General features: G+C 41.2%; 1 protein-coding gene across 3 annotated transcripts in view; it reads right to left on the bottom strand.

The window, feature by feature from the left end:
* Positions 1-18,054, bottom strand: part of fbxl16 (F-box and leucine-rich repeat protein 16) — a 173,861-nt gene that overhangs the window by 36,906 nt on the left and 118,901 nt on the right. Inside the window, exon 4 of one of the 3 annotated variants that reach the window (XM_078559059.1) lies at positions 5,402-6,197. The exons of the other annotated variants lie outside the window; for them this stretch is intronic. Within the exon in view, the coding sequence (XP_078415185.1) occupies positions 6,161-6,197 (37 nt within the window). The 3' untranslated portion in view covers positions 5,402-6,160. Of the gene's footprint in view, positions 1-5,401; positions 6,198-18,054 lie in introns of those variants that run through there. 3 annotated transcript variants of the gene reach the window in all.

Here is an 18,054-nt window from a genome sequence, read left to right on the forward strand (position 1 = left end):
AAAGATCTTGTGTTTATCTGGGTTGCAAGTATTGAATCTTTCCCCAAAATATAAATTTATCGTCACCCTGTCCATATGGTGCAATATGCAGAGCATGTTAATGAGGGATGAGGCAGTCACCAATATCTGTGTTATTGCCTGCACAGTTTTATAAATAAATTTGGAATACTTTCTTGTCAAACTAACAATTATTGCATGATGCTGTTAAAGTAAAATTTGTACTCTCTGGTTTATTTAATGGTCCTCAACACAAACTCCTTCAGTCTCTGCACAAAATTTCTGTGCTATTGTTCGCATTCCAGGCTCCAGTAGGACTTAAATTTAGCACTTGAATAGATATATGGACTAATATCAAGAAGAGGAATTCCAGGGGTATTAGGCAGGATTTTCGCCAATCCATTGCGCTCCCGACATGGACCAGAAATACGTGTCAGCAACACTTAAGGGCAGCAGGATGGACTTTCCTCCTAATTTTACGGGCAGCAGCTAAATAATTAGCTGCCACCAGGGTTGTTGTCCTACTCGGGACAGCTGCCCGCCCCCAGGAGCTGCCAGCCCAATCAGAGTGCCAGCAACTCAGTTCCTTCAGTGCCACAGTGTCACAAGGAGTGGAGGCCACTGCTGAGACAGGCAGGGGCCCTGTTGCTGTGGCTACTGCTGAGGCAGGCAGCGGCCCTGTTGCTATGGCTACAGTTGAGGCAGGCAGAGCCCTGCTGCTGTGGCCATTGGTAAGGTAGGCAAGAGCCCTGCTGCATCCAGGAGGTAGGACAAAAAAAGTGATTGGTAAAGTGTTGGAGGGGAAACCCTCACCCCCACCCACCCCCATCCCACACCACCGACCACCCCCCACCCCCCCAACCAGGCTGCTAGTGTGAGGCCAACTGATTGTCTCCGTATGCAGCAGGGTGTTGACCTCCTGTCAGCGTATACAATCTTTCATAGGGCCTTTGCATATTTGAATTGGCTTTCCGCCTCCTTGTTTCCAGGGCAACCTGCCGATCCTGTTCCCGCTGTCATGATGACAGGAAATTGTGACTGAATGCGATCTACCTATAACTTCACCAGCCAACCAAAAACATATTGAATTGTTTAAAGAGGACCTGTTTTTAAAAAAAAGAAAAAACACTGACCAAAGGTTATTACCACCAGTCACTTGATGTCTGGCTTTGTAAGTTGACACTTTTCTGGAAAGTTCCAATTTGGATTGTACTGCAGACCTGCTCTGACATGTTGCATTGAATTTCACATCTCGGAGGGGTGTCAAGGTCCACTTCAAAATGAAACTCTTGAAAGGAAGGCATTAAAAATGTTAAGTGCTGGACTTTAATCAGCGGTAATTCTGTCAAGTCAATGGGAACTGCTAGCTAACCAGATACACCCAACAGACACTCAAAACCCCTTGTGGAGGATGAAAAGCCCCCATCTCCAGTTATCAAAAGTTTCTGAGATAAAAGATAAAAAATGTGATTACTTGTTCTACAACAATGACTGCAAGACATGTTAATCAAATTACTTTCTTGGAATATACAAACAGGAGGTATAGGAACTGGTTTTGCCAAACCAGACACAGAGTGAAGTTGTTAAAGTCATCTGGAAAATCTGCTGAAGGAAGCAGTAAGGAATATCTCTCTCTCTCACTCTTTCTCTCTTTGTCTCTCTTTCTGAAGCTAAGATTGTCTCCAGCAAGGTGCAGTTACCCAAACTTCAGTTCAACTCCAGGATTTTAAAGGAAACCAGCAAATTTCAAACGGCCACATATTCAATAACCTACACCTTAAGGACAAGCAGAGAACTCAATTGTATATTCTTTTAACTTTTATTTGGACTCTAACTTTTCTTACTTATGTTATCTATGTGTGTGTGTGTGTGTGTGTGTGTGCATCATTGCATCTTTTACTATTTTTTCTTGGGTTTAGTAACTAATAAACTTGCCCTTTCTTTGACTCAAGAAACATGGTTTTATTGGATCCTTATTAAAATGTAAATACATTTGGATTGGAAAAGACAGTTCTGGGAAAAATAAATTTTTAAAAACCTATTTTGCGACCAACCGAGGAGACTGAATGAAGGGGAGCCAGTTCACCTCTCCTCACCCAGTCACAGCACCACCGTCAGTAAAATTCTTTGACGACAGGACATGGGCAGGGAGCTGATCTGCCGTGGATCCCCATGATTTTACCGGCCCTCCCCTGCCTTGTTCCCACCTAGTATAGGCCAGTAAAATCCTGCCCATTGTGTCAATTGTGAATGCACTGGTTGTTATCTGTAGGAATGCTATGCATAAGTACAGCAACATATAACATTAAACTTCTTTCCGATCTCTTCCCACTGTACAGAATTTCAATCACAATCAGTACAAAGGGCGTTGGCAGTTTTGCTGGGGTTTATCAGGTCATGAAGTGGGGGCTACAGCGTAGGGCTGAACATGCTTCACAAAACCCTCCTGCGTTGCTACTGCACTCTCCAGGAAGCTGCAATAGCCACTTTTGCAGGAAATTCTGCTATTATTTCAAAATTAGTAAATAATAGTGACACTTTTGCAGCACAGCAAAATCGTTGGGCCAGTGGTTTGCTTTACAGACCTACTTCCCTAAATATAAAAAAAAATTAAAATATCGAATTGTTTGAAAACAGAATTTCATACAGATCTGAAAAAATCACTTAGATAATTCCAGGATAAGATCTTTCAGAACCTGGAGTAAGTTTTTCAAGTAGGAGATTAAGTCATGAGTTCCGGTGAAGACATTAACCTAACGTTCTCTTTTAGATGCTGCCTCTATCACCCCTTCATTTCCAACATTCTCTGTTCTTTTTAATTTTAAATGCTCACACTTTTTCGTTTCTATCAGAATATATAATTAGAACCTAATGCAAACCTAAAATACTGCTGATTGTTTTACATTGATTGTCTGCCCCAAATCACTCTAATATTTAGTGTCACAAGCTTGTGTAGTTTTTGAGGATAAGTAAAAAAGTGCATTTAACATTTAACGCTTATCATTTCCACTGACCTTTGGTGGCCTGAGGTCAAATTCACTTCTAGGTGAAACATGATCGGCCATAATGGTTTCTTTGCCTTCCCCCACAAGGCATAATAGAAATCAATAACATCTCGGTAAAATGAGGGAGCATGGGTCCAGATTCACCAAGGACTGTAGAGACTCTAGCTGGGATGTAATTTAGGCTAATTTATGGAACAGGAATCCCAAGGGATTGGGTGGAATGCTGGGGTTACTGATTTTAAAGTGAGAAAGTGAATGAGGAATGTAGAATCAGTGGTATCCATACCTTTCAGTTCTTGACGGGCAAGTTAAATTAAAATTGGCTCTCTTTCTAAGGGGTTAGTTTCTGCTGTCTGTTGTGAGCGCATAATCTATCAGTCAAATAAATTTCCCAAGTCAAGCAGAAAGCACTATCTACGTGCTTTGATTGGAATGGTGTATCTCTTTTGTCTCTGTGTTACGACCATTAGCTCCAATGATTCATGTGCTCTATTTTAGAATGCTAGTTCATTGTTAGTTATAATAAACACAATGTTTTATTTCCCAGTAATCAACTGCAAACTCAAAGCGCACCTTCTTAATGAAAACATGTTTGGTAAACCTTCGCTAATTTGTTTACAAAGGTAGCATAATGAAATGAAATAAAACACAACACATGTCACATCGAAGTCTCACTGTAATGAAAACAACACATTCTTATCTTGGCTGTCACTGACCTGGAACATAGTAATAAATAAAAATGTTTCGAGCACTATTTCATGAGGATTCTGGCTCTTTAAATTCCATTTCTGCTATGCCAAGGGAAGAAAGAAAATCCAAAATGAAGACAAAATAAAACCAGTCCTGAAAAATCTAAAGACTATATAGGAAAAATAATGGCTACACAGGAGACCATTGCTAGTGTAATCTTATCATGGCATTCAGAGTGTTAATGTAAAAATCATCTGAGCTCTCGAGGAGATTACATTCTCGCAATTACTTCCAGATAGCCATTATTCTCTAGGTAATCTACGTTCTGACAATCAACTACAGATTATTTCTTTCAGAACCTGCAGGATTGATATCATGACTGTTAATCTTGACCTGAGCCCCTTGATTAGAAATCTACCTTGTAATACCATTATCCATTATCCTATATATAATGAATGTTGCAGAATGTTTTATACTGCTGTTGAGTCAGGGAGCTGATTAAAACATGAGGCAAAGTCTAGTATTTGATCAGCTTGCTATCCTTTGGCCCAGAGTGAACCATGTCTTTGACCATTAGTTAAATAGATTATTGACCTAATAACCCAGTTATGGTAGTTGAGCTGCTCAACAAGTAGAAGTTTAACAGCCATGTATATGTACAATAGAATACAAGCAATGCATTGCTAGGAGGGTATGTTTATGTGCTAATTGGTTACAATCACTAGCGAGAAGGTTCCTTGTTGTTTGCTAGGATTGGAATTCCAGGAAAAACATGATACATATGGGTGGGGTCGATGATCAATCACTTGTCTGCCCAACACATAAAACAGGTTCCCATTATGCATGAGGAAAGCTGCTGCTAGTGTGACCTCATTTATTGTGAAACGAGATCATTCATCATTATTTCATCAGCCACCACACAGTCTCACATTTCTAATTAAAGTTAAAGTGAGAGTACAGAGGCAGATTAATTGCTTGCCTGTGAACACAATTCATCTGCAAGGAGCACCTCTGTAGTTAGCACCTTTCATAAACATCAAAGGAGGACAATATTTAAATAATACATAGAAATGAGTTCCCGCAAGGCTTGTCAGGGAATCGAATTTACAGTTAAGAGGAATAAAACAAAATAAATCCCCAAGCTTGGATTTTTTTTAAATTTTAAAACGTCTTTTAAAAAAAAGGACAGGTAAAATAGTTTTGTGGTCTAATGTATCTCTGCATTGGAGAATATACACTATAATAAAAGAACTGGAGCTTGTAGGGCTGTGTGATAACATCAGTGTGTACCACTTCCTTGTGGACCTATTTTTGATCATCACCAGGGTAACACAAAAGCACGGAAAATACAAATTAAAATTTGGATTTCTTCTACAAAGATAAAGCTCAGAAAACAAAGAACATAAACTCATATGTACCATATTAAAACCCACGACCTTTAATCCCCAGTATTCCAAATCTTATTGTTTAATCTTGCTATGACTGGTCCCCAGGCAAGGTCCCCCGGTTTGTTATGATCCTGAACGAGATACCCCTAAATGTTATGCTCCCGGGTGAGGAGGGATGAACTGGCTCCCCTTCTTTATTCAACCCCCTTGGTCGGTCACAAAAAAGGTTAATTTTGAAAAGGATCCCTTCCCTCGTGGATACCTTTTCTCAGTCCAAATATATTTATGTTTTAAAAGGAGCCAATTTAACCAGGCTTTCTTGAGCCAAAGAAAGAGTGAGTTTATTAGTTACTAAAATGCGAGAAAAAAATAATAAAAGCGCAACACACATGCACGCAGGTTAGAAATGAGAAGTGAGTCCAGGAATAGAAGTTTATATGAGTCAGTCTTTGTTCTTGTCTGTGAGGTGTAGATGGTGAAACATTGCAGCCGTTAAATTGGATGATTCCGGTAGAGCTGACTTTGGCAGTTGAGCAGTTGGTTTGGAGATTCTTGGTTCTGCAGGTTATTTGAAAGGAGTTGTCCTATTTCCTGTTTGACTGTGGCATTGCTGACTTGTGACTTGCTTCTAGCAATCAGAGAGAGAAACTTTTTTACTGCAAGCGCAGGGATACCTGGTTGATGTTCTTCAGCTGTGACCTTCGCAGCACACACTAGCACTACAACACCAGACTAGAACACAGAGACCAAGGTTGCAGTTGGCTTTTTTAACCCCTTTTCTTGTGTATTCCTGGAAGGGAAAAAAACAACCATGTTTTTTGCCCAGCAACTGCCTTCTTTCAATTCAGATCATGTCCACAGTCTGGGATATATCTCAACAGGAGATCGTTTCTGCTGAGATGGTAATCAGCCTCCATTATCTTTGCAACCACAGGAGATTACAGTTCAGGTTTTGCATTGCATCGCTTCCTTTGAAGTGCCTATGTCTGAAGTAGGCCTTGACACCTTTTCAGGTGCGACATTCCATTCTCTGGATTAGTTGGTCAAGTGTAATCCACGTAAGAATTTTCCAGCAAGTGGTTACTTTACAGTCTCAGCCAGCTTTTGCTTGTATGTCCTTTTTTTTTGAAAAAAACACAGGTCTTACTTAAACAGTTCAATATGTCCATAAGTAATTCGGGGCTATGATTTGTGATCATGACAATCCACATAGAGTAAACTTTGTGTTATCCAACCAGAATTCTCCACTAACTAGAATTTCTGATGTTCCCCTAAAATGAATCTTCACTTTACCAACTGGAGCAATTATGAAGTTATCTGGAACTCATAGCTCTATACAGTACTGTATTTTACACTTCAATTTATGCTTTAGTGTACTATTGATGGTTAAAAATGAAAAGAATACTGTTCTTTACTTCCTGAGTACTTGCATATTAATTCATGCTATAATTATTGTGCTGTATTCCATTGGTAAATGGAACTCTCCGTTAACCGGCATTTTTGATTAACCGACACCACCCATTCCTTGCACATGCTGTATAGTAAAGATTTTACTGTACAGTGCTAAAACTGACCTATAGCTAGACAGACAGGTGTAATAGCTAAACAAAAGATTAACACTGTTGAGATTCACTCTCCTGTGCAATATCCACACTGGGTACCAGGATGGCTTTCAACATTACCTTTCAGCTCCGACAACTGAGAACTGAAACCTTGATGGGGCAAATGTTTCCTGTCTTTGATGGAGAACTGAACAAGGCAGTGAGTTAAAACACTAAAAAGACAATCAGCTTTAAAGCCTGAGGTCAAATCCAGCCTAGACTAATGGAATTGCAGGGGAAATTTTAACCCCCACTAACGATGGATTCCTGGCGGGCAGTTAAAATCACCCTGGGACACACCCACGAATGACCCACATTGATCCTGGTGCAGGCTGTGAGTTTAAACTGCTCTACTGAGCAGGCAAAAAGGGACACCTGGCAGAAGCCAGTAGGGCTCCTCTTTAAATATGCAACTTGGGCTCTGACTCCTATTCCCATGAGGTACAGACCCGTACCTCTGCTCAGGTCTGTCGTTAAACTGGCAGTTGAGCTCCAATCATAGCTTCAGAGCCCAAATTGCTCATACAGAGAGACATCCCACTGCTGGGTGTCCGTCTTGTGTGCTCAGAAGAACAGGTTAAAATCGCAACCAATGACATTGGCATCGGAAGTCGGTGGGTGAGCCCCATGGGATGTTTTAACTGCTAGCTCCACTGCACCCACCCCCCACCAATGGTTGCTGCTGAGGGGGCAAGGTTAAGATTGTTCCTAAAATCTCCCAGGCTTCACTCCAGATCAGCTTGGTTTGCCACCTCTCCGGTATTACAATCAAGGTTTTGGTGTGGAGGTGCTCACTCACTGTCATATATGGCACTCTCATTCTCAATATGAATTGTAGATGGTGGTGAAAGGCTACATGTAGCCTCCATGTGTTAAGGATGATAATGATGATAATAATTGATCATTATTTTAGAAGAATGAGAGGTGAAATTCTTAAGGGGCCTGACAGGGTAGATGCTAAGAAAATGTTTCCCCTGCCTGGGGAATGTAGAACATGGGGTCACAGTCTCAGAATAATGGATTGGCCATTGAGGACTGAGAAAAGGAGAAACTTCACTCACGGGTTCTGAATCTTTGAAATTCTCTAATCCAGAGAGCTGTGGATGGTCAGCCATTGAGTGTATTCAGGATAGAGGCTGATGGATTTTTGGGTAGTAAGGGAATTTAGGGATGTTGGGATAGAGTGGGAAGACGGGGTTGAGGTAGAAGATCAGTTGTGATCTTACTGAATGGCAGAGCAAAAAGGGCAAAATGGCCTACTCCAGCTCCCTTTTCTTAAATTCTTATGATGGAGTTAATACCGTTGGTCTGTGTTCATGAGATGCAGTCAGTGCCTTGGTTACGTGGTAAAATTCTCAATTTGATTGGAATCAGGAATTAAGCAATAAAATTCTGTCAACTTAAAAATATCACATTTTGAAAGGCAATCCCTATGGTTGCTAGTACTGTAACCCCCAAAATTTACCAGTTTTTTTTGGTGGTTTTATTTGGGAAAGCAAAAGGATTTTGGCGATGTCAATTATCTGATATTTTCATCGTAATGGGAGGGAACTGAGACTGTTCCTGAAGCCGCTCGAGAGACATTGGTATTGGTGGTTACTGTGCATCTGTTCATGGCTATTTCCCTGCTTGTTCTGGATTGATAAACATCAGTTGGTGGGGAAATAACCATCTCTATATATTCACAGAGTGAGCGTTTCATTTTTATTATTGCTGAGGGCTAATGTTACTGCTACTGTCAGCATCCTGATACATGATCAGCTTTCCATATGGGCCCAATGAACCATTTTATTGTCAATTTCAGTAAACATGATTGGTGAATTTCTTTGATTTGCTTAATGTAATACAAGTTCCCTGAAAACCATTTAAACCTATGTTCCATCACAAGGACTTCATGCTCAGTCACAAGGGTGGAATCTGATCCCAAACCCATCACAAGAATAGAATCTCATTCTATAACCTCAGCGAAAGGCTACAAAGCCATCTTTATCCTCTTGTCACATGAACTGACTCACATTTTAAATGAACCAATCTGTCTCTTCTTTACTCCTGTTTCAGCCATCATCACATGGCCAGACTATAACACACCAGTAAGCCTCCAAAGCAAAATACAACATTTTGAGTCCTTTCTCCTTACTTTACATTGGACCTGATTTGACAAAATAGAGCAGAAATTATAATTGGTGCTGCTCTTGTGTGAACCTTATAGAGCTAACAATGTTTTCACAAAAGCAGCACAGAAAGGTATGAGGGACAACTATATTTAGCATTTACACAGCAATGATCATAATTTCTACCCTAATGAGTGTAATATCTCATACCATTTATTCCCCTATTCGATTCTAAAACTTAATAATCATATCTGTTGATGTAGGAGGTCTAAAGGCTCTTCATTGCTCTGTAAACTTGCAACTGCAGAGTTTTGCTATGATTCCATGTCAGTTAAGTGGTGGAGACCTCCCTGCCTTTGAATCAATCATGTTCTGGAATGGGCCTCTCAGCCTTCATCTATATTGAATCACCAGAATCCCAAACCAGCAATCAATCTGGACATGAGAGAATGTGTTTTGGAGCGCAACACCACAGATTCATTTTTTGATAATCTCCCAGTGTGTTTTCTTTGAGCGATAAGCCTGGATTGGATGCCTTTACTTGTCTTCTTCAAATGTACAGTTCTTCAAGCTTTACACCCTGTCACTGATATTTTTGGGTGATTTGTGGCTCATTTCAGTATTATAAATTGAGCTTGGTTTTCAGAAGGTTATTCTACTGAACTGGAAATCACAACTTGCATTTCTTCCCTGAATTATGGTGGACTAGAACTGGGTCAGATTGTCCAAAACAGTTTATTATCATGAGATTTAAAGGCCGCACATCTTCTTAAAATAATGAAACCATAAGGAAAGATGCTTTGCAAAGACTACATCACAGTGTAAGTTCCGGGAGGTACCTACTCAAGACTTTCAGTGCTCACCCTACCAACATTTGTGAAGTTGGGAAATCTCTGAATTTAAATATGACAGGCATGCACCCAAGTTACAAGAGGTGCATTTCAGGTGTCTGCCCACTGAAGGAGACAGCATACTGCGTGACAGTGTTCCAGCTTTGTGGGGGTGCCAGGGCAACACTTACAAGGAAGAGGCAAATTCCTCCTCAACCCCATTTGTAAGGGGCAAAAATGTGCGAAAGATATGGCCTCAATCCTCAGAGGTCTAGGTCGCAACCCTGATCTGATCCAGGCAGTCCACATTTCTGTCATTTGCAGGCCAATATGCCAGCTTCATCCAGTGGGGTTGCTGCCAACAATGTACCCACTAGGAGTGGGGTTTGGAACTCCTTGTTTTCGGAATCTCCATTCACCGCCATGTTTCCTCCTATGTCTGTTGCTGTGGTCTCAGGTTAAAGTTGGAATGTCTCTGCAAAACTAAAGGATAATGTGCTACATAATAAACTTTGACAAGTTCCATTTAGGAACTGCAGGTCTGTGGCTGATAGGATTCGCACATCTTTCTACAAGTACACCTGCCACCATTTTGGTCGGAACCTTCACATGGCTGTGTAATAGGCAAATTGTGTTTTGAGGTTTTGCTGGGCAGAATGTGCACCATAAAATTATATAATTGGTTTGAAAGGATTAAAGAAACACAGTATACTAAGTAATTCTAACATAGCTATAACACTAAGCTTGGTTATTTTCCACAATATGACAAGTTAGCAATGTTTAAAACAACACTCAGAAGTGTTATGTTCCTGCTATTATTTATTTCTGTTTACTGTTTTAATAAATAAGTTTGGCTTTTAAAGCCTATTATTAGTATTACTCTACCAGCTCTCATAGACAATGAGAACTTCATGTAGGCATGGGATAAAATCAATAGCTAAAGTCATCAGTAAAATAATTCTCTCTTCATTATCCTGAGTGCTAAAGCATTTTACTCAGATATGGCAATTTGAAGATGTAGGGAGTGAGATCTCACTTACAAGAGTCATCTGAAATGCAGACACCAAAAATATCTACAGTAAAAAGGGTAAAAGATCCAAAAGAACTGTAAGATGTCAACTGAATGCAGCAGATGCCAGAAGTGAAGTTGTTTTTCCACATGGCAGATTTTTTTATGTTGATGACAGCATTTAAAAAAAGCAAACTTCTTGTTAATGCTGAATTCTATTCTCCAAGGTGGATTTAGCACAGCATTAGATGGTTTCCACCAATTGTTACATAGGAACATAGGAGCAGGGAGTAGGCCATTCATCCCCTCAAGCCTGCTCTACCATTTAACTAGATCACAGCTGATCTTCTACCTGAACGCCACCTTCCTGCACTATCCCCATATCCCTTGATGTTATTGGTATCTAGGGATCTATTGACCTCTGCTTTGAACATATTCAATGACAGGGCCTCCACAGCCTTCTGGGGTAGAGAATTCCAAAGATTCAACACCGTCTGACTGAAGAAATTCCACCTCATCTTGGTCCTAAATGGACTACCTCTTATTTTGAGACTGTGTCCCCTCGTTCTAGACCCCCCAACAGGGGAAACATCTTCCTGCATCCACCCTATCTAGCCCTGTAAGAATTTTGTACACTTCAATTAGATCACCTCTCATTCTTCTAAACACTAGAGAATACAGGCCCAGTCTCCTCAGTCTTTCCTCATAGGACAATCCTGCCTTCCCAGGGATTAGTCTGGTGAACCTTCATTGCACTCCCCCTATGGCTAGTATATATTTCCTTAGGTAAGGAGACCTAAATTGCACACTATACTCCAGGTGTGGTCTCACCAAGGCTCCATACAACTGCAGCAAGACTTCCTTCTTCCTGTTCTCAAATCCCCTTGCAACAAAAGCTATTTGCCTTCCTAATTGCTTATTGCACCTGCATGTTAGCTTTCAATGACTTATGAACAAGAACACCGAGGTCTCTTTGGACATCAATACTTCCCAATCTTTCCCCATTTAAGAAATAATCTGCATTTTTGTTTTTCCTACCAAAGTGGATAACTTCACATTTTTCCACATTATATTCCATCTGCCATGTTCTTGCCCACTTACTTAGTCTGTTTAAATCTCCTTGAAGCCTCTTTGCATCCTCCTCACAACTCACATCCCCACCAAGTTTTGTGTCATCAGCAAATTTGGAAATATTATATTTGGTCCCCACATCCAAATCATTGATTGTGAATAGCTGGGGCCAAGCACACATCCTTGCGGTACCCAACTAGTCACAGCCTATCAACCTGAGAATGATCCGTTTATCCCTACTCTGTTTTCTGTCCGTTAACCAATCCTCAATCTATGTCAGTATGTTTCCGCCAATCCCATAAGCTCTAATTTTGTTTACTAACCTCCTGTGTGGGACCTTGTCGAAAACCTTCTGAAAATCCAAATGCAACATAATCACTAGTTCTCCCTTGTCTATCTTGCTAGTAACGTCCTCAAAAAGCTCCAACATGTTTGTCCAACATGATTTCCCATTCACTAATCCATGTTGACTCTGCCCAATCCCACCATTATTTTCTAAGTGCCCAGTTATCACATCCCTTATAATAGATTCTAGCCTTTTTCCTGCTACTGGCGTCAGGTCTGTAGTTCCCTGTTTTCTCTCTCCCTCCTTTCTTAAAAAGCGGGGTTACATCTGCTACCTTCCAATCTGCAGGTACCATTCCAGAATCTATAGAATTTTGAAAAATGACCACCAATGCATCCACTACCTCTACAGCGACCTCCTTCAACACTCTAGGACATAAATCATCAGGTCCAGGGGATCTATCAACTTTCAGTGCCATTATTTTCTCCAGCATTACTTTTTCACAAATTCTAATTTCTTTCAGATTCTCAATCTCACTAGTCCCTTGGCTTCCCAATATTTCAGGGAGGTTTTTTTGTATCTTCCGCCGTGAAGACAGACACAAAGTATTTGTTTTGTTTCTCTGCCACTTCCTTACTGCCCATTATAAATTCTCCATTCTTTGCCTGTAATGGGCCCACATTTGCCTTTACTCACCTTTTCCTTCTTACATACCTATAGGAGCTTTTACAGGCTGTTTTTATGTTCATCGCTAGTTTACTTTCATATTCTATTTTCTCTTTCTTTATCAATTTCTTGATTCTCCTTCTGCTGAATTTTAAAATGCTCCCAATCCTCAGGCTTACTATTTTTTTGGGCAACTTTATATGCCTCTTCCCTTGATCTAATAGAATCCTTAACTTCTATTCTTAGCCATGGTTGGAACACTTTTCTTGCTGGCTTTATATACCCTAAAGGACTGTAAATTTGTTGCAAACCATGTATTAATTCTTTAAATGCTAGCCATTGTCTACCATTATACCTTTTAATGTAGTTCCCCAATCCTCAGCCAACTTGTCCCTCATACCTACGTAGTTTCCTTTGTTTAGATTAAAGATCCTAGTTTCAGATTGGACTACATTACTTTCAAAAACTTCATGTAAAACTCTATTATATTATGGTCACTCTTCCCTAAAGGCTCCCTTACAACAAGATTATTAATTAGCCCTTTCTCATTGCACAATACTAGGCCTAAAATAGCCCGTCCTCTAATTGGTTCCTCAACATACTGTTCTAGAAAACCATTGCATTTACATTCTAGGAATGTGTCCTCCTCAGCATTCGTGCTAATTAGGTTTACTCAGTCTATATGGAGATTGAAGTCCCCATGACTATGGTATTACCCTTGTTACATGCACGTCTAATTTCCTGAATTATACCATACCCTACATTACCACTACTATTTTGTGGCTTCTAAACAACTTAGCTCCACCCAAACCGATTCTACATCTTGATCTTCTGATCAAAGATCCTGTCTCACTAATGTACAGATCCCATCCTTTATTAACAGAGCCGATAATTGCACAAAGTTTAGCACCATTCACAACTCCTCAGATATTGAAGCAGTCCATGTCCAAATGCAGCAAGACCTGGACAATATCGAGGCTTGGGCTGACAAGTGGTAAGTAACATTCATGCCACGCAAGTGCCAGGCAATGACCATCTCGAACAAGAGAGAATCTAACTATTGCACCTTGACATTCAATAACATTATCATAGCTGAATCCCTTACTATCAACATCCTGGGGGGTTACCATTGACCAGAAACTGAACTGGACTAGCCATATAAATACTGTGGCCAAAAGAGCAGGTCAGAGGCTAGGAATCCTGCGGAAAGGCCTGTCCACCATCTATAAGGCACAAGTCAGGAGTGTGAAGGAATACTCTCCACTTACCTGGATGAGTGCAGCTCCAATAACACTCAAGAAGCTTGACACCATCCAGGACAAAGCAGCCCACTTGTTTGGCACCCCTCCCACAAACATTCACTCCCTCCACCACCGACGCACAGTAGCAGCAGTGTGTACCATCTACAAGAAACTCACTGCAGAAACTCACCAAGGCTCCTTACACAGCACCTTCCAAACCCAAGACTGCTACCATCTAGAAGGACAAGGGCAGTAGATACATGGGAACACCACCACCTGAAATTTCCCCTCCAAGCCACTCACCATCCTGACTTGGAAATATATCGCCGTTCCTTCACTGTCACTGGGTCAAAAATCCTGGAACTCCATCCCTAACAGCATTGTGGGTGTACCTATACCACAGGGACTGCAGCGGTTCAAGAGGGCAGCTCACCATCACCATCTCGAGGGCAATTAGGGATGGGCAATAAATCCATTAAGGTAGAGTGCATTTAATTCTGTCTTATTATTTTCACAATCTCTAGCATTAACTACTGGCACATTCTTATGTTTGTACAGCCTGTCCCTTCCTGACACACTTTGATAACCATTACCCTTATTGCTATCCTGCTCTCTTACCTTCTCCTCTTTCTTTGGTTTACCATATCTTCCCTCACCCCCACTATTTATTTTAAAGCCCTCTCCACTGCCCTAGTTAAATGACTAACCAGAACACTGGTCCCATCGCAGGTTGAGGTAAGACCATCCCGAAGGTACAGCTCCCACTTTCCCTAATACTGATGCCATTGCCCCAGGAATCGAAACCCATTTCTCCCACATCAATCTTTAAGACATGCGTTTAACTCTCTAATCTTATTACCCTATGCCAATTTGATCGTGGCTCAGGTAATAATCCAGAGATTATTGTCTTTGAAGTTCTACTTTTTAATTTAGCCTCTAGCATGACCACAGGATCCTGCCCTCCCACTGCAAGTTCCTCTCCAGCCCAGAGCAGATTGCTTGAACCCTGGCACCAGGCAGGCAACACAGCCATCTGGACTCTTGTTTCGGCCGCAGAGAACTGTGTCGATTCCCCTTACTATAATGTCCCCTACTACCACTACATTCCTGTTAGCTTCCCCTGCTTGAATGGCTTCCTGTACCATGGTACCATGGTCAGTTTGCTCATCCTCCCTGCACTCCCTACTCTCATCCTTACAGGTTGCAAGCACCTTGAGCCTGTTGGACAATTGCAGGGTCTGAGGCTCCTCCAACTCTACCTTCTCGATCCTGCCTCACTTGCAGTCACACCCTCCTGTCTCTGACTGCTGACCAAATGGAAGACCCTAGCCTAAAGGAAAGGACCACCTTCTGGAACAAAGTGTCCAGGTAACATTCCCCCTCCCTGAATTGTTGCAGCGCCCGTAGCTCAGCCTCAAACTCAATGACTCTGAGCGAAAGATCCTGAAGCTACAGCTCAGGGGAGGCGGTGGCGTACTGGTATTGTCACTGGACTGGTATTCCAGAGACCCAGGGTAATGCTCTGGAGACCTGGGTTCAAATCCCATCATGGCGGATGATGAAATTTGAATTCAATAAAAACCTGGAATTAAAAGTCTAATGATGACCATGAAACCATTGTCAATTGTTGTAAAAACCCATCTGGTTCACTAATGTCCTTTAAGGAAGGAAATCTGCTGTCTTTATCTGGTCTGGCCTACATGTGACTCCAGACCCACAGCAATGTGGTTGACTCTTAACTGCCCTCTGAACAAGGGCAGTTAGGGATGGGCAATAAATTCTGGCCTAGCCAGTGATGTCTACATCCCATGAACGAATGAAAAAAAACTTATTGCAGACGTGTTTGCCCTGGATCACACTGGCATCCAGGAGCTCCTACATCCTGCAGTCGCAGCACATCACCTGTCTTTCCATCCTTAATGTATCTTATTTAACTAATTAATTATTTTCTTAATTAATTTTGAATTAAATCAATGCCTGATCTCACCAACACTTACTGTACTAATTTAAACCTTAGTCATCCAATAAAGGCTATCAGTTAAGAATAAAAGAAATAATTGACTCACTGTTTTCTTACTTCCCTTCTGCTAGTGTCTCTAAATTCATTATAAGGTTGGTTCTTTAGGGTTATTTAAAAGTTTATGTTTTTCTAAATTCCAGCTCTTTACAGACAGTCCCTGGCTGTTACTCACCAGCCAATCGACTTGCAGCATTCCTGTGATGTCACTGTTCACTTTTTTTTTCTAACTGGATTTCTCCCTATGTATCTCCCACATGTCCACTCCTCTCTCTGAAGGTAAGTTACAATCCTCGTAAAGACTGATGACTTCCAAGAGATATGCATTTCCCAATGACCAACTCAAAGGATCATGCAGCAAGATTTCACGTTTCAAGACTTTTACTGTAACAAACAAAACTAAAATCAAAACAAACAAAACAAAACTAAAAACATTACTTAGTAGTCAACTATTGCACTTAACAACAGAAAGGTATTTCTTCTTAACTTAACACAACCAAAATCCCCACGCCCTGTTTATACATTACATTCTTAGCTGAAATGTAGTCTTGTTTCTAAAGTCCCGAATTCCTCCCAGCTATTCAACAGGCTCTCTTCTCCATTCTACAATGGGGCAAGTCTTCCAGAGTCCTTTTAGAAGTCCCTTCACTCAATCCTCCTGAGTATAATCAAATTGACTTCTAGCAGCAAGGCACTGTCTGATGAGTTCTTGGTCTTTAAATTTCTACAAGGTCCATCCCTTCAAATGAGGAATCCATTCTCACCAACATTCTCCTCTCACAGCAATAGCTTCCCTGCTTTGAACACATAATAGTATTTCTCTCTCTCTCTCTCTAGGGCCTCTGAACCTGTATCTTTGGCAGCAATAAGGCCTGCTGCCCTTTCCTTTGGCGGGAATTTTCCAGCCCCTCATGCTGGCAGGATCTTCCGGTCCCGCCGATATGAATGGGAATTTCAATGGCTCGCTGGTTCTGCCATGGGGAAACCTGCCGTGGGGTGGGGGGCTGGAAAATTTTGGCCTTTGTGTCCAGGTGTTAAATCAGGCATTTGATTTTGAATAAGCTTTGACCTGAGCCCCTATCCCCATGGCTACCAAATCGCATGGGCCTGTCACTGGGCAGAATTAGTAGAAGATCACTTTCCCCCCTCAACAAATTACGCCATTTTACTTTGAATTAAAGGAGACAGTTTAAAACATAACCATCTTATAACAACATAACCATCAGAACACAACTGAGTCACTTATCAGATGAAGAATCCAAATCACTTAAACAACATTGCATACTATAATATTTGTTCCATTAGCCTGAATAAGTGAACATAAAAGACCTCATGGCACAATTTGATGAGGAGCATGAGAGTTTTCCCAGTATTCTGGCCAGCATTTATCCCTTAACCAACACCATCAAAAATAAATCAACTGGTCATTTATCTTATTGCCTATTTTTAACAAGAATGACTCCAATAAATAAGATATTCATTGGCTGTGAAGCACTTTACCATATAAATGCAGACTCTTCCCTTCTTTACTGATTCTTCACCTCAGAGCTGGATTTAATGCCACCAATATGTTTCATGTTGGTATTCTTGGACACTGGCAGCATTCCCTGGCCCAGAAATTTGTTCATGCCCAACTTTGGCCACAAAGCTGTAAGAAATTGGGGTCTTTAATAAGCAGGTATCTTCTGCACTTTATAGGATTTTCTAAGCAGCATTGATTGCCTCTCTTTCTAAACATTTTGACCTCTGAATAGTCTTCAGAAACAGCAAGGTCACTTAGCTCAGGTTGCCTTTTTCAAATTCTCGAGTTGTTAGATGGTGTCCTGTGCACCCACTTATCTCCCAAGTGTTTAGAAAAGACCAAGATATGACCCTCAGCAAAATGTAAACCAAAAAACTAACCTCGAGTGGGGCGATGCACAAGGCGGGGGGGGGAGGTGGTGGTAACCACCCTGACGTTTTGAGTACCTGTCTTGTATCCATTGGTCAGAATAGTTAGGTAGATGATTGACACTGGGTAAGCTACCAGCCCCCAAAAAAGGATATATAGATTGGTGTCATACTGCTGAGGTGGACTGAGGTGCTAGGACTGAGGTGCTGGGCTGTGGTGCAGGTGAGGTGGCAGTGCCCATTGGGCTGCTG

The sequence above is a fragment of the Cetorhinus maximus genome, chromosome 15 (assembly GCF_964194155.1).
Source record: "Cetorhinus maximus chromosome 15, sCetMax3.hap1.1, whole genome shotgun sequence".
Classification (NCBI taxonomy): Eukaryota; Metazoa; Chordata; class Chondrichthyes; order Lamniformes; family Cetorhinidae; genus Cetorhinus; species Cetorhinus maximus.